We start from the raw sequence: 22287 nt of genomic DNA, 5'->3' as shown, positions 1-22287 counted from the left end.
TAGATTTGTAATTTTGATAAAGACAAGTTAGATTTCAAATAAAAACAAAAGATTTCGAAGTAAAATCAGGCCTGTTCATCTCCGCGAGTTTACATCGAAAACAAAACACGCACGATGGCCCACCTACAGGATACTATTCGACAAGGCCTCACATACGAGCGAACATTGACTCACGCACGCGTATTCTTGTGTATGATGGAAGAAAATAAAGAAAATGGTGTACTAAATAGTGTGCAGTATTTAACTGCCTAAATAATAATAAAAACACAGAATGTACTTTTTTAAGTTGCCTCAAGACACTGAGAGGTAAATAAGTAGTTAATATTATTCATGATAATTCATGCTAAATCATGTATTTCCTCCGCCATTTTCCGCAGTTTGGCACCTCACGTCACATCATTTTACCGAAGTCAGCCCTATAGCTTCGGTGCAGTGCCGATCACTGACGTTTGTCAACAAAATGGTGCTTGACTCTTGAGACAGTCTAAATTACACCATATTGTTAATGACATTGAGCATACATTTTTTTAAATACCTTCGCGAAGTAAAACTTCTGTACGTAGTACTTATTATTATTCTGTGGTAAAATAAGCATTTTAGTTAAAATTAAAATTGTCTCTACCTGTAGCGGAGAATAATGTTGTGGCAGGCCTTTGTTCAAACGATCATAGCAAATGTTGTGATAGGGATAGAGACATGCGATTTTTGGTTTAACAAAGGTAATACGATAGAAAATGATACAAAGTAATAAAAACCACCTGTTATAGGGGCATTTTTTGGAGAAATTTATCAAATAACCAAAAAACACGAATATAAAAGCAGATTTTTTTCAAAAAGTATAATTTTTTATTATTTGTTGGCATTTTCTGAGTATTTTATGTATTTTTTAGTATCGCCTGTTGTTTAGCATTTTTACTGTTTTTATTTTATCAGAGCCCCGATTACGGTAACTTTTAACGTCTACAATCCAGACGCGTTTCTGATTCTGCGATACGATTGGTCAAAACAGCTGACGTACGCTGTTGAACGACCAATCGTATCGCAGAATCGAGAAGCGTGTCTGGATTGTTGACGTTAAAAATTACCGTAATCGGGGCTCAGGATATACCGCTTAGTTTAAAAGTTATTACGTTTTCTTTACAATAAGTAATTGGAAGAAAAAAAATTCTATAAAAAATATAAAAAAATCGCAAAAATTTTTTGACCTCTTTTTTGTCGATAAAAATAGGTCTAGTTTAATCTATTTTCATATGTACACTTTAACGTGACTCACACTGTATTTAGACTAGCATCTATAGATACCACATTAAAATTTCTACCCTTCAAGCGGCCAGATTTTTTTTTCTATAGGTATACATTTATTTTATGAGTTTATGTAGGTAGCCGAGATTATACTTTTTTAATCGATTTTAATATAATATCAATATTTCGAAAAAACAGGCGAACTATTTAAATTTTATTAATTCAGTCACGATCCAATCTACTATAGTTGGTTGATTTATTATAAAATATAGATTCATTTTATGAGTGAATATAGCCAACCTTTTTAATCGATTATCATATCGATCATTTTTCGAGATTATTGAAAGTTAGTGACGGTAGATTATGAGCAAGGTGTTTTAGAGTCTCAAGTAAAAAAGCGGATAATTAAAAAATGAGGTTTACTATTATTTAACAAAAATGTATGACAAAAGATCATTTTACAAACAACGTTTGAAAAACTAATCATTTTATAAACTTTTAATAAATAATTCTTTAGAATCGTGTTTTCCAAACTTAGAAATTGCCTTGCGCATTTACATGTCTCTCATGATCACTAACTGCAGTGGCGAACGTTCTTTTTCAACATTAAAACGTATTAAAAATGAATTAAGGAACACAATGGGACAAAAACGTCTTAATCATCTTACTTTGTTGAATATAGAGCATGATTTGCTTAAAGAACTTGATATTGAAAGTGTTATCTCTAAATTTTCCCACATTAAATCAAGAAAAGTTCATTTGTAACAGTTTTGTTTCATTTAATACCCTAAACTTGAGAACCTAAAGCAAACCAAGGGCCCCTTGATAGAAATTTGCTACAGGCCCCGCGCTGGCTTAATCCGGCACTGGGCAGAGTGTATCTGCCTCAGCTATACCTTATTGTTAGAAGTAAATAAATTAATACTTATACATTTTTATATTTTACTTGGAAGAAGATATGACTCTAACAACACTTATGAACACTTTATTTGAATAAATCGCCAAATATACCACCGCGGAGACCCCAATCGCGTCTCTGCGTTCCATTGAATCGTATGAGCGTATGGATTTTTTGCGTTATTTTTCACAATTTCTATTTTTAAAATTACCTATCGATAGCTTACTTTATTCTGATGAATAAAGAATAAGAATAAGAATAAGAAAAACTTTATTTGACACAAAAAAGGAAAAAAAATAAAAAACAGAACAAAGGGACTTAAAACTATACACGCATATTTTTGTGCCAAAAAGGCGCCCGCTCAGCATTAATCGAGCCACGCGTGCATGCACGCGTGCCCCGACGCTGGTTTTCAGCGGGAGCCTCTCCAACCAACATTATAAATAAAAGTAAAAGTAGAATATATTATGTCATTACAAGTTTTTCTCTCAAACTGATAGTTTGGCTAGAAAAAAATATTTTCTATCCACGCAGTACGCCGGCAGCGTTCGGATCGGATACAGTGACGTCAACGGTCCCGCGCCGGGCGGTCAGTGAACTTTTTTAGTAATTTGGCCATAACTTCGTCAATTTTTGTCGTAGAACAAAAATTTTTGGACTGTGTATTAAGGATTTCTTAGCCCTATAAATCTGCATTCACAGCTAAAAATCGAAATGATCCTCATTGGTCAAGATGACTGTGGAGGTAGTGCTCTTTGATAAAAATTATGACATCCTGAGTTTTTAAGGCATGTCTCACAATTTCAGAGTAGTTACTGGACTAGTGATTTCCGAAAAAAAAAATTGTAATTTCAATTAACAAAATCTATGCAAATCGTTCCAAATAGTCCATCGAACTTAAGAAATCAGTATCTTTTATTAATATTGTTATTTATGGACCATTAAAAATTACTTAATAAATTAATATTTTTTTTTAATTATGCTCAAACTAGGATTTTTTTTTGTTCTTTCCTCACTTTCTCCACTCTGAACTTCATGTTACGGCTTCTTTGACCATTGTAACATTGCCTTAAGTGTTCACAGCAGATTATAAAAACAATTTTGGGTATCCACGGCTTGAATACAACCACAATTTCCAACTTAAAGTAAGAAAAATAAGCACTTTTAATAAAATCAGGCCTGAATTTTTGAACTTTTTAACTGTGTACACACCACCAATGTAACAGAAATACATTTTGATTATTGAGACAACTTCTTGGCAATGTAGACATGATATTAAAATAAATGCATTTATAAAAATGTACCTATAACACTACAAACTGTGCAACCAAAGTACCGATTAAAGCTAAATTTTAAAACTGAGGGTAGATCCAAAACTACACGTAGGAAAAAAAAAAGAAAAATATTTTTATTATTACTAATACACACCTAATAATAAACTATCAACAGAATCTCGGCACCATTTTCATTTTGATTTTTTGTTGACCAGTGTAATTATTACTACATAATTCTAAAGTTTAAGGCTCAGTCTGCAGAAGTGCGTCAGTGCATGCGAATAGAATCGCTAAATTAACTTGTTTGATCACTCACTATCAGAATGGAGCCACTCACTTATGGTCATGGCCATAAAGATACACAAAAATAAAGCCGTCTCCATAATTATAACGTTATTAGCTATGTGCGCCGAGCAAAATAATTTTGCTTTATCACGAACTATGTATAGAGTGTGATTTCTTTGCCTACTGATAAAAAGAAAGTGGATGATATGTCAAATTTTTTTGACAAATTACCAAATGCCAACTAACCACAAAGAGCATAAAAGAGTAAGAGACGGCACTCCATAGATATTTTTTGAGCTCACGCACACATATGCATTTTAGAGAACGACCCGCAAATCTTTACCAACCGCACAAACTACGGGCGGAGCTACCAACATAATGCCTTATTTTCTGACAGTATTAGTGACGTTCGTAATAACTTATCGATTATCGATACTTTGCTAGGGTTGTAATTGCATATCGATATCTAGTATAGGAACCTTCAATATTTTAATGATTACTATTTTTATTTTATACTATGTGTAAGTAAAACGAAGTTTTGTAACGTAAATTATTTATTTCGAAATAAAATAGGTATATTACAATAAGTATTGAACATGACATAGCAGTTGTAGGCATGAGGAATTATTGAAAATTATAACAAAGTACAGAAATGATAATTTTGTAAACTTTTATTTTCACAACTTTTTCTAAGAAAAAATAGGATTTTTATTTATAAACATCTTTAATTTTCTTATCAGCTGATCGAACCTCAGCCTCAAGATTACTTTTCAATGCTTTGTTGCTGTGCTTTTTTACTTTTGTCAGCAAAATTGTTTTCACTTTTTATGAAGCTGTCATTAATGATTTTACAACTTTTTCTTAGAAAAAGGTAACTTAATATTTTAAACATCTTATCATAAATTTCTTTATTATGTTGTTGACATTTAAACCAACTAAAATTACAATTTGTACTCAACATTAAGAAAATGAATTTTCCAACATTTTCCATATATATCTGGTCGGCAATATGGTCATGATAAAATTGTTTAGCTTCATTTACGGTGGTACATAATTGAATTGTTGGATAAACGAGACTTTTTTTATCATGCCACCATTCGCGAAGAGATATATATGCATAGGTACAAATCATTGTCAACAGGAGTTTTCACGCTCAAACACTCTTCACAAATTAAACAAGAACTGTTCTGTAATAGTTTGGCAGCTAAATACCCGCTTACATATACTACTGGTTGGTTTTCAAGGCTACACAAATTTTCAATAGGCTGTTCTAAGTTTTCAGGGTCCGGGATAGACAACACAGGATAAAATTCAGTGTCTGTGGAATCTTGAACATTAATTTTTATTTCTGTTGTTTTTAAATTAGTTTTTAAAATGTCTTTATATTCCAGCATATGTTTATTGTTGTCTGCTTCACAATTAGCACTTCTGCTATGAGGCACTTTCAGCCCAGTAACCATGCTTGTTTTAAGCGCTGCAGTAAAGTGCGTGATAGTGGGATTTCTATTGGTTACACTGTGTTGCCTAATGATTCCAAATAAGTTTTCCAGAGAGTCTTGGTTAAACTGTCTAAGGTTCATATATTTAAACCCTTCATTCTTTAACTTTTCCCAAATATCGTTTAAGGATTTGATAGATATTTGATATCCCTTTACGCATTTAACATTTTTTAGTATCGTGTTTTCTGCTGTTATAAATTTTATGGTTTTTAACTTATCAGTATAAAAGGTCCAAGACTCAATGTGATTACTTGATGTGGAAACATTTTCCCGGATCCCTTTCTTTACGTCATTTAAAGATGATGGACCATTTGTACAATCAAATAGTTTATCTAACTGTTCAATCACAAATGCTGTATCATTGCAATCAGAAACTTCTTTCCATGCCATCATTTTTAAAATAGCTGCCACGGTATTACTCAGAGCATGCGCAGCATACTTCACCCTCATCTTAGTTTTGAATGTTGGATTTACAATGGTACTATTCAGTTTTTTAAAATTTAAAAAATTTCTGTTGTGTTCTTCTGCAACTACCAAATGCCTCCATTGTGCAATTTTTCCATCGAAAGACATATATTTCCACTTTTAAAGAAATTGTTTCGTAATGATTTGAACAAGTGAGGGATGTCATAGATTCAGGGGCGGATTAAGAGTATCCGAGGCCTTAAGCACAGAGCCTGTGTAGGCCCTCTATTGCTTAAATATTACAAGGAAATTTGTAATATTTATGTGCCATTTCTGTCTTTTTCTCTGTCATGTATAAGTGATGTTCATCGTAATAAATTTTTCTTTCTTTCTTTCTTTAAACGCCACTTGTATATTTGGGAAAACGCACTTTACTTTATCTACACTATAATATTAAGTATAAAGAGGAAAACTTTGTTTGTTTGGTTGTAATGAATAGGCTCAAAAACTACTGGACCGTTTTTAAAAATTCTTTCACCATTTGAAAACTACATTACTTACAAGTAACATAGGCTAAATCTCGATAAAATGTAGGTATGAAATGAAACGCCTCCATCCTCTCATGCTTGGGGCCCCTGGAGAACAGGGGCCCCAAGCACGTGCTTGTAGTGCTTATACGTTAATCCGCCACTGCATAGATTATAAAAATTTTGTCATTATTTACAGAGAAAAAGTTGCTATCTATGCCTTGTCCACAGTTTCTTTTTAACATGTTAAGAGCTCCTATATTTGTAGATCCCTGATCACAAACTGTTGTTAGAACCATAAATCCGATTTCTTTTAATTTTTTGATGATGTCCGATATAATTTTTGCCAGTTTTGCTGTTGATATTGTGCCTTCCACAAAATAGTGCGCAATATATTGTTTGTATTTATGTTTAGCACCCTGTATCATAAACACTAACGCATGGTCTGCAATTTTCTTTTCTCGTCCCATGTTCTCGCCCTCTCCATAATCCACGTAGCCATCCACTTTATCAGCAATTTCGTTATAAATTATCCGTTTCTTTAACGCCATCTCGTCAAATATTAACGAGCAATATTTATTTTCCTTTGGCATACTTGATGCTTTTGCCTCTAACATATCAATTATATTTTTATTTATACCAGGCTCCATTGGTATATTTTTTAAAATCCTTTGGAGCGTTTTAGTGCTTGGTAGCGTAAACAGCTTTTGCATATAGCGGTATGCTTTAGGGGACCGTTTAAATATAGCCAAAGCATATATTTTGTTGGCTAAAGTCCACCTTTTTCCTTGTGACTTTTTTTTGTTATTCTGCACTACATCCTTTACTAACGATGTCAGCACTTCCGAATCTAACTTGTCTAAATTCACTCTTGACTTCGCTATATTCCTTATTGTTTTTTTTGCATTTTGTAACTGTCGCCAAAGCCTCTTCTCTTTAATTGTAAATGTTGATGAAGTGTCTGTAATAAAAACATTTCCATTAGTAAAAAAAACAACATTAAAGCAAATTGAATTGAATATTGGTTAATTAATCAGCAATTTTACTTAGTTTTTTAAATTAGGTATGTTTTATCTTACCTTTCATTTCAATGTTTTTCTTAGGTCTTTTATAACTGTGGACTAATATTTCTGCCTGTGCATCTTGATGGCAAATGTTTTTATCATCTGAAATATTATAAATATGCAAATAAGTTTAAAATTTATTTTGTTGTTTTATGAAACATATTATTTCCAAATCAATCAATCATTATTAAGTTTTAAAAAAATGCAAAGACAGGATAATGATAGCTCTTCTCATAAAATATGAAGCGTGGGCCCACCTTCAATAATAATGACATAATATTAAATTAAAGGCATTTAGAGGTTTTAATGTTCTGCATTCTGGATGCGGTCTGCGGGTATGTCAAGACAATCTGTAAGTGGTCGTGATAAGGCAATCAGTCACGTGTGCTTTGCGTTCTTTGTTCGTATCCGCACGGTCAAATCGCATTAATATAAAATGTACAGAATCCTAGAATGTTGTACATATAAGTTCATTTTGACCTGACTGCAGACTGCAGAACGCATCCAGGGTGGCATTCTTTAGTTTGAGGGAAGGCATATTTTAGAAGGTAAATAATTAGTTTGTACACTTACCATGAGTAATGGGTTTATAGGTCATATGTTCTGGTGCATTGGAAGTAGAAGGAAGAGGTTCAAAAGTTGTTTTCGCAGAAATACCAGAATCTGGTATATCCACAGCTCCCAAACATGTTGAATTTAGTTGTTTGGTTGTAGTTGTAAGGGGAACTGAAAGCAGATAATGAAATGTGAATTGGGTAATAAAATGTCATGTTCTTACCCAACTTTAGGGTACAATCAGTCTAGTACATGTCTTGCTCACATTAAAAATTACTAGCTTATAAATATTATTAAACTAGCTGACCTGGCTAATTAATGTAGATTGCCTAAAATTTTTCAAATTGGTCCGGTACTTTTTTTGAAGAATTTGTATTACACAAATTACTAAAGTCCCTCTAACTCAACACACATTCTAAGCTAAATTGTGTTACGAGTGGGTTTACTACAATATTCAAGCTGTGGGGTTCTAACCCGCACTTTAGGCTATCTTGGCTTCGAGTTACGGAGCCGATCAAATACAAACAAACAATTAAATATTTCCTTTTTATATTATTAGTATAATTTTAGATAAACATACCTCGTTCAACTGGATTTGACTTCTTTGGAATGCAATATGAATGATCATAAAGAACTGTAACAAAGTATAGATATAATTAATAATTGAAATTATATATTATTTATTGATAAGCATACAACACATGTTTGTGGTTACAAAGAAAGAACCTTGTTAAATTGCAATCGGTTGGTTTGTTTTGGAAACCAAAGAAAATTAATTAAGACATCTAAATAATTCAGAAAAATTGATAGATAGTAAATTAAATTTAAAAAAAATAATTGAAGTCATCATCATACCTGTCTTGAGGTTTTCTTTATTGGAGTCTTTTACATGAAGAGGAAACTCTGTCAAAACTTCATCTGGCAAGATGGGATTGCTCAATTCCAGTGTTGGAATAGCTGAGTTCTTCAGCCGAGTTCCTTTGGCATTGAAGGATTCAGGAGTGAAGTGCCCACCACAAACAAACTTCAGTTGGTGTAACTTTTCAATAGGTACATATGCTAAGTCTTCTATGCCAGCATTTTTAACCCACATTCGACAACTGAAATAAGAAATACCTATTAGAAAAGAAAAAGAATAACAAACTGAAATTTATTCATCAACTAATTTCTTTTAGTATTGTTATGCAATTCATTTACAGAGTACGAAACAAAATACTGAAATTAAAAATTGGTTATGGTTATTTACTGTATGATTAAAAATATTAATCCCAGCCTTTAAGTTTACACAATCAGTAAAATTATCTTGTAATAAATGAGTGTTATTAGAAACTTACCGGTCAGAATCCAGAGGAAACCTACTCAAAAGTAAGGGTGATCCACCACGACTTCGCCTCTTATTACAAATAACGCACTTCTTGTTGTTTCTACTCTCCATTATCAGTAGAAGCCTAAAATGAAATAGGTATTAATTAAACAAAGCCTATAATTTCTCTCCAACCAGTGTCAATGCCCTGGTTCATGCATTTACCAGTTTTGAAAGTACATTTACATTTTCATCACATAGGGTTGTTTTTAATGAAAAATAGATTTGTAATAGATCTAATATTTCAAGTAAGTAGATAACATACCCATTAAACAGAAAAGTAAATAAGAGTTTAAACTTCTGTAGAAGTTGAAACACAGCTTATTTAAAAGAGTCTCTATCTCACAAAAAACATAACACTGAACAGCAAACTTTATCACGCCCGATACGGAGGAACTTAATCAACTCAACGTAAACGACAGAAAAGTTTATTTACAGTAATATTGCACCAAATCTGAGAAAATAACTTCACACGAATCAATTCGCCGGTTTAAAACTCAAACTCAATTGACAGACATTTTTTTCCATTTGTCAAACTAACAATACTACCAACATAAGGACACTAACAATTATTTTTAGTATGGTGGTATTGATCCGCGGGTTCCCCTGCTATAGTGAAATCAATCCAAAATGCACTTTATTACTTAAGGGATAAGGTTGTATATCAATTGCTACATATAGAGACTAGTTTTTGTATGAGAAGTGTCTACCCACTGACTAACCACAAAGTTTTACTCAACAATTCTAATTTTGCACAAAAACTTTGCATTTGTACAGTTTTGTTTATTTAACATAATAGTTAATAGTGCAGTTTCGCACAAAACAAACTATGACATATTCTCGGTGAAAAAGCATTTTATGAGTCACCTAACGCAGTTAAATGATGACCGATTATTATTCTACTCAATCGTATTTTTAATCTAAAAAAACTAATAAAATGTCTGAAAGAAAAGGAACTAAAGCTTTAGAACTGTGGTGTAAGCGTCTAGTGCGGGATTGTCCAAATGTTCAAATAGATAATATGACCACATCGTGGAGGAATGGCATTGCATTTTGTGCATTAGTCCACCACTTTCGTCCTGACCTAATGTAAGTATAATAATGCATAACACCCAAGTTCAACCTAATTTCTTTATTAATTTTAATAATAATAAGATTTTAATTTTTTGTTCAACACTCCACTGAATAAAGTTTGTGACAGAGTTAATTTTAGTCCTATTGATGTAAATTAGTTTAAGTTAACATTTTCGTAACCAACTAAGTAATATAAAATATTTTGGCCATTTCATTACTTAATTGCATTGCACACATGTGTAACTAATGCTATATTGACACAAATGGATTATATTTCAGTGATATGTCATCATTAAAACCAGAAAATATCTATGAAAATAATCAGTTGGCATTTAATGTGGCTGAGAAACATTTGGGTATCCCTGCTTTGCTTGATCCCGAAGATATGGTTGAGAATGATGTCCCAGACAGGTTATCAATACTGACTTATTTGTCTCAATTTTATCAGAGATTAGGCCACACAGGTATGTTTTGAAATTACAATGATATATAATATGTCATAAATTCTCATCAATCAAATCTCTCATCTCTTTTTTATTTTTATTAAAATACATACTATTTCACAGTAAATACAAAGGCATCATCTGAAGTTGAACCTAAATCATCTTCAGCTTCAAACTCAGTAAGTAAAAATGTGATAAACAACTTCTTTAAATTCTTATTTCATACTCACTGTTTGTTTGCAATACTTTATTCTAGTTTGTTTCTTTCTTGCATTCTCTCAACTTTTCTGTTTCACTTTTATAGACTCCACTCAAATTTGGCAAATCTGGACTTGACAAATGTGCTGCATGCGGCCTGCCTGTCTACCTGGCACAACGCCTTATAGTATCACACAAACTCTACCATAGAAGATGTTTTCGATGTTCCAAATGCTCTGGGCACCTCAACCCAAAGAACTTTGAGATCACTGATGGATCTGAATTTACTTGTGATAGCTGTAAAAATGAAAAGACATTGTCTAAATTCTTCAATAATAATGACCACGATCAAATGGGAATGCTTGCATTTAGTGATGACTTAAGGAAAACCCCGGAGGTTCCTAAAGAGGAGTCAATTAATGTTAAAATTAAGACAAGACCTTTGTCAATTTTAGGTAAGTATTTACTTTCTCACCTTTACCTTGGCTCTGCTTGTGTTTGTGACAATTTAGAATAATTTTAATATGGTAAGTAAGGAATTCGAATTCAAGTTCATAATAAATATAAAAATAATGCAAATAATACAATAATAACATAAGGTAATATTACAGTACATACCTACTAGAATACTCATTTACTGGTTTTAAAGGAGCAAAATTAGTCACATACTACATTCCAGTGATATGATGCACGTTATCACTTTGAATTTGTATTACGATGTCACTATTTCCTTAAAACAATAAAAGCAAAGTCATATGTCATGTTTGTTTGTTTAACATCAACGTGCGTGCATGTTGATGCTTTATTTTTAGATAAATTTTATTTGCACAAAACAACACTTCTGCAACATATTTTATGTAATATAAATGCATATTTTAGTTTGAAAAACTTGTTTTTGTGTTTCAGAAAAAATAAACATGTTCGAGAAAAACTCAGAAAAAGATGTAGTTACAGATAAAATAGCAAATATTTCTTTAAAAGATAACACAATTAGTAAACCTAGAGAATTAAGTGCACCAACTATAGTTAGTCTTGCTAAAGAGTCAAGTGGTGAAGGGCACTCTCAAACAGAAGCTGATTCAAAACAAACTCAAGAAAACATAGCTATTGTCGAACACCGGCATTCATTACCAGACTTGCCAACTAAAGTGTACAAAAGTAACGTCAACAAATTTAACTTCTTACAAACACAATTGGCAGATGATAAACTAGATGACAAAACCACTCCAGAAAACTTAGACACACCTAAACAAGATCAAAATATTGAAAGTATTAGTAGTAACATAGTTAAAAATGAAATCTCTGAAAAAGAAACAAACAGTAATTTGAGTATAAATAAAGAAGAGAGTAACATAACTGATGACATCAGATTAGGTATAGGACACAACTCATCAAATCCAGACAATACTCGATTAGAAAATAATGAAGTAGTTAAAAATGAACTAGAACAGGAAGTAAGTATAAGTGTGCCTCCAAGACGGAAGAAGCAATTGTCATCTCCTGATAGGGTTGTTCCGAAAATAGTTGAAAAAGAAGATAAGAAACCTGATGTAAAGATGTATCCTGATCACTTAAATCCATTTTCAGATGATGAAGAAGATGAGGTAATTTGTTATGTACACTATGAAGCGTCGTTCTAATTTCCAAACAATCATTGGTCAACAACAATTCGATTTTAATGTTTAATGTCAACACGCGAGTATATTATTATTTATTTTCGTCGCGCGATTATCTGCCAATTAGGAAGACGCTTAAAGTCCTTGGTACATGGCATACCTACTTATTCTAAATATAAACTTAATATTATTTTCAGGATGAAGTTAAAGAGCTATCTAAAAAAGCAAGCACCAATCCATTTGGCAGTGATGATGAAGATGATGATGTTCCGCCCATAACAAATCAGCCTAAAGCATCAAGTAATGAAAATCAAGCAACACCTGTGTAAGTGTAGCTCACTTCTAACTTTGAAATAATGAAATAAGACTATTAATTCTGAAGAATGTCATGGTTTTTTTTTTTCTTACAGAAAACGGCTAATAAAAGCTTACAATCCATTCTGGTCTGATGGTGAAGAGCCATCAACTGATGATGAAGAGCCTCATGAACAAAGGTGAATCTTTTAATTTTTTTTTATTATGATAGAATATTTTGAGTGTAAAACAGGTCTAAATATGCCTACCATTAAATTAATATAAAAAGTTATATCTATGGTTGACATACATTTACTATAATCTAGCCTAAATACTCAATACCTACCTACTAACATGTGACTTGCAAAAACATTTTAAAATTTCACTTTGCATGATGAGTCATCTTGTTAAAATAACATTTTTCAGCCATAATAGTGCAGGAAACAACGCGGCGGTGTCACGTAGAACATATCCATATAGCCCGTGAACATTGAGAAAATAACTTTCACAATGCTTCAAGTACTATTGTATTCGTATTGCATAAATGTTTTATGTAATATTCCTAGGCAACCATTACTAATAACCACTTTCTAAAAAAGTATTTTACTGAACAAAACTATTAAGTAATAGTAGGTAATACAAGGAAAATTATTAATAGAGAGATTCAATAAAACGTATGTAATTAAAGCTCAGTTACGTTAGTATACAGGGTGTACGCGACAGAAAAAAAAAAAATTTTTGCTGTTAATGCAGCAGTTATTTCTGAAGTAGGAAATAAACTACTAATGAAATTAAAATAAAATTCATTGATTAATTCTGACAGTTCGTCAAGCTCGAAGATGTACAAGTCTTCGATCGCGACGAGCACGCCGAACCTGCCGTCGAGCGCGCCTCGCCGCAAGAAGGCGAAGGCGCCGCCGCCGCCGGTCATCACGGTCACCGAGACGCCGCGCCTGCAGCCCTGCACCTCCATGGATGACGTCGTCAGCATCTCATCCCTCAGCTCCTTCAACTCCACCATTCATTCCGATCAGGTAATGTTCATCATTGTACTACTGCTTGGTTAAGCTAAGTATGGCCTCTGCCTCGAATTTCGCGGGCAGCGGGGCGGCGGCGGTGGCACTACTCGTCGCCGAGAAAAATGAATTTGAATTTCGGGGCAGAGGCTTCACGATTTTGTGAGTACAAAACATTCAATTTTCTCTTCCATAAATTATAGTAATCTAATATCAGAAATTACTTTGAAAACCGTATCCAAATCTGTCGCATAGTTTAGTATGCATATGCTTAGCGACTTTGTTATAATAATAAATATCGATCCCAATCCGACTGTTCTTCGTTTGTTCATAGAAATCAATAGGCGTATCGACACCTCGAATGAAGAAAAAGAGACCTGCGCCCACGCCTCCGGACAGTCTATCCACTGTCTCTGGCTTTGGTTCTCTGGAGAAAGGCGTCGATTCTTCGGGGTTACGCAGCAATGCCTCTGATGGTATGTGCGAAAAACTGATCACACCTTTTTCTTGACACAATATTATCTTATCTCACTCTTTTTCAATACTCTATGGTGGGTGGGCAATGACCTTCTTACAGCATGTCGATTGTCCAACATGTCAATTGTTTCCTTTATCAACAGGAAAAAAGATATTTCTCTACATATTTGTAACGGAGTTCGTATCAAATCTTTATCTGGTGATGGCTAACTTTATTGATACTATTTTGAACATTATACAAATGAAAGAAGGCTTAAAATTACATAATGAAAAATATTTTGCCATTGAATAAGTTTACGACGTTATTTATTTATCGTTCATTCAAGTGATATTGTGCTACATCAATATTATTTAATAATGTATAATATTCTAACCACATGTGGCATGTCAAACACTTGGGCAGTCACCTGGCCCTTGAACTCGTGCGCATTCATTTTATTAACAGTCACGTCACGCGTCCAGGAAACGTAGGTATTATTTAACAAGTTTAAAGTCCAACCTGCAAACGAATTTTTACACATCTTAATAGGAATAACGATACACAATTAGTTCGATTCCAGATGCGAGGTGGAATTTTTCAGATGCTTCAAAAATATCTCCTCAGAAACATAACTAAAAGAAGTAACTGATATTTTTTTTACAAAAAAAAAAAAAATTTTATGCACTTTGATATATTTTTTTAGGTTAAAGGTTTCATTTCAATCAACTTTGAAGAGGTGAAGCATCCTATTTGATAAATAAATGTTACATCCAGGGGGTCGTCGATCAGCAAAAGGTCCAGCGCCAGGTCTTCCACTGCCGGAGCGGCGAGAAGTAAAGCTAGCCATGTCGCCCGAAGAGCTGCAGGTGCAGTTAGACCTGCTGGAGACACAACAGCTGGGCCTGGAGCGGCAGGGCGTGCTCATCGAGCAGATGATCCGCGACAAGTGTGAGGGTAATTGACTTACTGCACATTTTACTTAGAGTAAGCTTCACACCACTTTCATCTGTTTCTCTTGGAAATATCTGCTCACAAGCGCAATGGTATTTAGTTATCTTCGAATGATCGTGATTCCGAGATTGTTTTCAGCGTTAAGAACGTGAAACTTTATTAAAATAATTCGAATGTCCAATCAAGTATCATAGACACGATAATTCACCCATTATCCTTTAAAATATTGCCATAATAACTTATCGTCAACTTGCTGATCATCTCGGAATCATGTTAGTGTAATACTTAGTGTCACGCACTCTCACTTGTTGTATATTTATGTATTCTTTTTTGAAATAGAAGTCTGTGTGTGTGGCTAATGCCCTCCAATCAAATGAATCATGTGACTCCTTTAACTGGCAGTAATAAGCGATTAGTCTAACTAGATCTGGAATGTCGTGCCAACATGAGACTTTAAGAGAGGTATGGTGATAATTTATGGTCCCAGGCACACAATTGCTCTAATCTTCTTCAAGAGCTCCTTCACTCCACTTAGGGTTGATACAACCTACTTACAGACTTAATAGCACGTCTATCTAGCTGAACAACGTTTCATCTTATTTAATTAAATAGGGACGAATTTGCTAAAAAATGTATTGCTGTAAATGAGTTAATCTGATTTGCTATCGTCTGTACATTAACAAAACCTAAATATCCTAAACACGAGAATACCTAAGGGTGGGTTGGGCTTCGTGGCTTAATATAAATAATAATATTAAAGATAAAACAAAGGAATTTCAATTAGTACTTCATATAAGTGTTACTTCTAGTAATAGGATGATAAGCTACCTCTTCAATGAATCGCTTCAATGATAAAGATTAATTAGGTAAAACTTTATGAATTAATCTAAATTAAGGTACATATTAGTAAATAAAATATCGTGATTATCAAAAATCATATTATTATCCTGTCAATAGTTATTTATTACCGTATCTACGAGGAATGTACGACACCATGGTACACTTTTAACTTTTTTGACTGTCCCATGGACTTTGTATGGCAATGAGGACTATGAAATCATCAAGTCGCGAACTCAATTGACTAACAATGTATTGATTCAAAGCTATTCAACTACCCAATTCTGCAAGCGAAATGTGTACTATGTGATTCTTACATTGTAACAAATTGTAGTCAGTAGGTAGATCGATGTCAACACACGTCCGGCAATTGGTTAAGTGGCCTGACTGATAAAATTGTTGTTTGCAGGTGACGAGCCATCTACTGTGCCACAAGAGGAAGTGGAAGATTTAGTAATACAGCTCTGTGAACTAGTCAACGAGAAGAATGACTTGTTCAGGAAGCAGACTGAACTGATGTATATGTAAGTGACAAACTAAGTCATTTAGGTTGAGTTGTCGTGATTTCTTACATGCCTAAGGCTTAACATTTTAAACAATTCAAGATATTTTTTCCTTTTCATGAATATAAAATTCGTACGGAATCCGGCTCAGACGTGTCGCGATAAGTGAAGCAGAGAAAACAAGCTAATCTTTACCTTAAAAGTATGATATAACTTCTTAAAATTTCCTATACCTATAAACTTAAGGTATTTATCTAAAACCATATATCAATATTTATCTTCAATTCCTATGCAGATAAATATCTGCCACAATTAATATTACTTATCGATTATGATGACAAGTTATACAGAAATCAATCCATGTATTTGTGCAAATAATATTATCGTAAGGAAAAATTTCTCATTCATATTATTACTCGAAATCATGCATGTAATAATAAAATTAATCCATTATCTAGTTGCATAAGAGTTGTGCTTAGTTTAAATTTTGTCATTGATATAATTTATGATGATTGATATTTATTTGTTGCGCAGGAAATGCGAATATTTGGGTGTGTAATGTATGATATAACTACATATCATATAATACTTAGAGGATATAACATCAAATTATATAAAATCATTTAATATAATAATTATTTACTATAATAAACGAATAATATAATTTTAAAACGAATAATTTTAAGACAAATAACTAACAACTGATATAAAATGGTTTGACATAATGAATATTTTCTATAAAACTTACAATGTATACTATTTAAAACAAATAACATTCAAATCATATAAAAATAAAATGTCGAACAATCAAATGAGATAAAATTCTTTTCCTATAAAACTTAAATCATATAACAATAATAATTTTATATAAAGTTCAATTGTTATAATAAGCATTGCATGCAGCAAGCAAGCAAGCAAACAAGCAAGCAAGCAAGCGAACAAGCAAGCAAGCTAGCAAGCAAGCTAGCATGCAGGCAAGCAAGCAGGCAAGCAAGCTAGCAAGCAGGCTAGCAAGCCGGCAAGCAAGTAGGCAAGCAAGCAGGCAAGCAAGCAAGCAAGCAGGCATGCAGCATGCAAATTTGACTAAAAACTTGAGACTTCTGTCACGGCTCCGGCACTGCGGGGCTCTGGCGGTCCCTCGCGTGCTAATCGTCGCAGATGGCTTTCGCTCGACACCGCGTCTTCGGCTTGCTGGCCGGCTTCGCCGGCCAGCCTCAGCCGCGGCGCCTCGCTTCCAGCCACCTGCTCCTCAGCCCGCGGGCCGTCTCGCCCCTCCGTGCCTACGCGCTTCTAAATTACACTCTAGGGGTAGGGCAGACAAGACTACGTGGAGTCGGTTTTACGGCGATTCGTTTTTGTCACTAAAGTCATTTATAAGTCAAGCTAAAGAAGAACATACTAAAAGTTATATCTATCAGAAATTATATCAATTAAAGAGTACTTATACCAAATAGTCGTTATAACAAATAATATTTATTTTATGTAATGGTTATATGAAATATTATTTATATTAAACAAAATTACATCAAATGAGTCTTAGATTAAGTAAGGTTTATATCAAATGACTTTATGCGTTATGATTGGTATCTGAAATGACATTATTAGAAATGATTTATTATATGAAGTAAACATTATATGTTAAAAAATTATATCAAGTGTTGTTATAACATACGTTTAATATACAATATGAACGTTATTGAAATGAATTTATATCATATAAACTTATATAAACTGTCACGCACCCGAATATTTACGCTGCATAAAGGAAAGTTAAGGACTCGTTCTATAAAACTTATGTATCATAAGTTAGGACCGGGTTACCTCCACCATATCGAATTACAAATGATCGAAAATCAAAATATCGAACATTTAGGATATCGAATTTACAAATGAATGATCGAACGATCAAAATATCGAATGATTAAAATATCGAAAATCAATATAAATGTCATATGATTAATGTAAATAAAACATATTCATATAGGTACACATTTTTTTATTTCCCAATTTAGGGTACCATAGTCAACAAGGAACCCTTACCTCCATCTTCCTATCATACTATGCAACATAAGATCGACTTTCGATATTTTAATCATTCGATATTTTGATCGCTCAATCATTTGTAAATTAGATATTTTGATCGTTCGATGAAACGTGTTCGATATTTTGTTTTTCGATCATTTGTAATTCGATATGGTGGAGGTAACCCGTTAGGACCAACACTGCGATTCCAATCTTATTTTTTATGACTGTTACTTGTTGTGTATATCTACAAAATAAATAAGACAATCATGATTACAGAGACAGACAGTAACATTATAAGTAAACCATTTGTTAGATTGATGTACTCCGGTCCATTTATTGATAAAAAGTTACACCATACAAGTCTATTTCAAAGTGGCATTTCCATCTAATAGTCACTAAAACAGGATTCAACTATGGTGTAACTTTAATTAATAAGGGGGTGGCAGAATATTTTTTAAGTCATTTAAATTGGTTGAATCATATTTTATTTAACCTTTTACAGACGACGACAGCAGCGGTTGGAACAAGAGCAGGCTGACATTGAGCACGAAATCAGGATTATACAATCTCGGCCGGCCGTCAACCGCATCGACGCTGATAAGGTAAACTGTTAGAAACGCGCGCAAACAGCGATTTATCGCAAAATAGATAATATTTGATAACAAATACGCAGATTACCTATTGACATTTACTCTTATTATTTTGCATACAATGTAAGAGCGTTAGCTGCAATGAAAACTTTTATTTAAATGCATTCAGTTACCTACTACTCAACCTTCACTATTAGGTTAGTTAGGTAATCAGGAGCAACAGTGGTGGAAACGATTATTGTATCAAGTTTTTGTCGGAAGACGTAGAGTACGAAGTAGACCCCTTAATGGTGGACTGGTGAAGGTCGCGGAAAGCGCCTGGATGTGGGCAGCGCAGCAACAGTCGTGGAGATGTTGGAGAGAGGCTTTGGCTTTTATTTGCAACAAATTTAACTGTATTACATTTTATCGCAATCTATTAACATTATTCTGATCAAGTTATCTCATTCGACTATTTCTAAACCATAAAAGATATAAATAGTTTAGTTACTAATCCTTTCGGAAGCTGGAAAAATTGAATTTTCTGATAGATCCAGTTTTTTCTGTAACCTATTGATACCGTTTAATAGAGCTCGTGAAGCACAGTGATCGGTGACCAGTAGCATTGTGTGGGTTTTTAGGCGCGCGAGGAGCAGCTGGTGGCGCGCCTGGTGGAGATGGTGCGGCTGCGCGACGAGCTGGTGCAGCAGCTGGACGCCGAGCGCCGCCGCGAGCGCCAGGAGGACCTCGCCATCGCCGCCTCCATCGCCAGCAAGCGCGGTCAGTATGCTGTCCACACTACAGGCCGCGACGCTGGTGCAGCAGCTGGACGCCGAGCGCCGCCGCGAGCGCCAGGAGGACCTCGCCATCGCCGCCTCCATCGCCAGCAAGCGCGGTCAGTATGCTGTCCACACTACAGGCCGCGACGCTGGTGCAGCAGCTGGACGCCGAGCGCCGCCGCGAGCGCCAGGAGGACCTCGCCATCGCCGCCTCCATCGCCAGCAAGCGCGGTCAGTATGCTGTCCACACTACAGGCCGCGACGCTGGTGCAGCAGCTGGACGCCGAGCGCCGCCGCGAGCGCCAGGAGGACCTCGCCATCGCCGCCTCCATCGCCAGCAAGCGCGGTCAGTATGCTGTCCACACTACAGGCCGCGACGCTGGTGCAGCAGCTGGACGCCGAGCGCCGCCGCGAGCGCCAGGAGGACCTCGCCATCGCCGCCTCCATCGCCAGCAAGCGCGGTCAGTATGCTGTCCACACTACAGGCCGCGACGCTGGTGCAGCAGCTGGACGCCGAGCGCCGCCGCGAGCGCCAGGAGGACCTCGCCATCGCCGCCTCCATCGCCAGCAAGCGCGGTCAGTATGCTGTCCACACTACAGGCCGCGACGCTGGTGCAGCAGCTGGACGCCGAGCGCCGCCGCGAGCGCCAGGAGGACCTCGCCATCGCCGCCTCCATCGCCAGCAAGCGCGGTCAGTATGCTGTCCACACTACAGGCCGCGACGCTGGTGCAGCAGCTGGACGCCGAGCGCCGCCGCGAGCGCCAGGAGGACCTCGCCATCGCCGCCTCCATCGCCAGCAAGCGCGGTCAGTATGCTGTCCACACTACAGGCCGCGACGCTGGTGCAGCAGCTGGACGCCGAGCGCCGCCGCGAGCGCCAGGAGGACCTCGCCATCGCCGCCTCCATCGGTCAATATGATGTCAACACCACAGATGCAGTAGGGCTGGTAAAATGCCACGGGCCCCCGACCCCAGGGGTCCTAGTCTAAGTCCCTAATCGCACCGGTTCCGGGGCCACGGACAGGCCGCGAGATGATTCACATTACGCAATTCCATTAAAAGTTCAAAACTATCCGATTCCAAGCATAAGCTTTGATTAGTAGAATAAAAATATTAACAGGCAGTAACTATGACTGAGATCAGGATCGTGTTTCGGCAAGTGTTGTTTAATTATAAGAACCGAACCCAGATTCACTCTGTCAAAGAAGAGAAAAAAGTGTCTCTTTTGTTGTTGTTGTTGTCATTAAATATTTATTGTGATCCATGTATCTTATTAATACATTAATGTCTTTATTTATCTTCATTTCAGCCCAAAGAAACAGTGAATCGAATAGCTCTTCAATGAAGTCGGTCGAAGTCGTTGCGACTCCTAAAAAGAGTAAAGTAAAAGACAAAGTGAAAAAGCAATTGAAAAAAGCGAAACATACGCTGATTCCCAAAAAAAAAGACGACGGAACAGACCGAAAAACAGAGAAAACTGAAAAAGAAAAGAAACCTAAATAAGGTACTGCTGACTTTAGAATCTTTAGAATGACATCTTACCTAACTGATATTAGATGGAAGACAAAAGTTCACTGCTGTTTGGAGAATGTTCGTGTGCAATTTTGAAAATTATGGTGTGCTAAAAGGTATCACTGCAATAAAGATACCGACACAATATGAAAATGCTATCTAGCCACTACTATATGGAGTGATATGCGAATGATTTGCTCGTATCAGCCGATTGTTGCATAGTAATGTTTAGAATTCAAAAAACCTGTTTTACATTTCTGTTATAACGAGAGTGTGTTAGGACAAAACAAGGCTGAATTTTTACATGTTTATATCATTGTTAAACTTGCCTGCATACAGAAATATCCCCTAGGCACACTTGCATTTATCACTCTGTATAATTGTGCATAAATTAAATTGTGAGTGCTACTTATACTTAAGGAAAGACTGAAACATTCCATTCTATTTATATGATTTTATTTTAAATACAATTAGAATTTTCTCATTAATATCTGACACTTTATAATAATATGTTTTAAGCCTATATTTGACGGGCCTAATGTTATATTGTGGTATAGTTTACTTGCACTAATATAAACACTAAGAACTAATACATGTATGTACAGTGCTGTTATTTTAGGTTTACGCTTCAGATCAAATCAACTATGTATAACATAAGTTATTTAACTAAGTTAATTTTATTCAAATCAAAGTGACATTCCAATTGATTTGAGAACCGTAAAATTTTATAAAATGCAGTACTGGACAAATTATTGCAATATAGCGCATTAGCGCACCTAATATTTTTAACCGGTTTTAGTGGTTACCAAGAGCTAAGCAAACTAGTTTACCTCACACCACTGAAGACATTTTTTAGACTTAGATCAGACCGCAATAGCATGAAAAATCATATCTGGTATTT

The 22287-nt window shown here is 35.2% G+C and overlaps 2 protein-coding genes across 5 annotated transcripts; one reads left to right on the top strand and one right to left on the bottom strand.

The window, feature by feature from the left end:
- Nucleotides 1-6282: 6282 nt before the first annotated feature.
- LOC135072135 (uncharacterized) lies at nt 6283-9827 on the bottom strand. Its single transcript, XM_063966087.1, has 6 exons — nt 9084-9827; nt 8605-8849; nt 8330-8383; nt 7768-7920; nt 7210-7296; nt 6283-7091 (listed from the first exon to the last, which is right to left on the bottom strand). The coding sequence occupies exons 1-6, from the start codon at nt 9182-9184 to the stop codon at nt 6283-6285; spliced, it is 1449 nt and encodes a 482-aa protein (XP_063822157.1). The 5' UTR covers nt 9185-9827.
- A 7-nt stretch (nt 9828-9834) lies between these two features.
- LOC135071895 (MICAL-like protein 1) lies at nt 9835-21295 on the top strand. 4 transcript variants are annotated; one of them, XM_063965757.1, is made up of 14 exons: nt 9835-10201; nt 10466-10650; nt 10753-10808; nt 10934-11282; nt 11734-12431; nt 12641-12768; nt 12854-12937; nt 13561-13771; nt 14088-14229; nt 14985-15164; nt 16408-16522; nt 19029-19128; nt 19737-20680; nt 21184-21295. In XM_063965757.1, the coding sequence occupies exons 1-14, from the start codon at nt 10050-10052 to the stop codon at nt 21197-21199; spliced, it is 3360 nt and encodes a 1119-aa protein (XP_063821827.1). In that variant the 5' UTR covers nt 9835-10049; the 3' UTR covers nt 21200-21295. The 4 variants fall into 4 exon arrangements, with proteins under 4 accessions (XP_063821827.1, XP_063821826.1, XP_063821825.1 ...); XM_063965756.1 differs by lacking the exon at nt 21184-21295 and having other exon boundaries at nt 14985-15158; nt 19737-21177; XM_063965755.1 differs by lacking the exon at nt 21184-21295 and having other exon boundaries at nt 19737-21177.
- The last annotated feature ends 992 nt before the right edge of the window (nt 21296-22287 follow it).

Source organism: Ostrinia nubilalis, chromosome 5 (genome assembly GCF_963855985.1).
Source record: "Ostrinia nubilalis chromosome 5, ilOstNubi1.1, whole genome shotgun sequence".
Classification (NCBI taxonomy): Eukaryota; Metazoa; Arthropoda; class Insecta; order Lepidoptera; family Crambidae; genus Ostrinia; species Ostrinia nubilalis.
The sequence above is the reverse complement of the archived record's forward strand: the minus strand, read 5'-3'. Positions and strand labels throughout refer to the sequence as shown.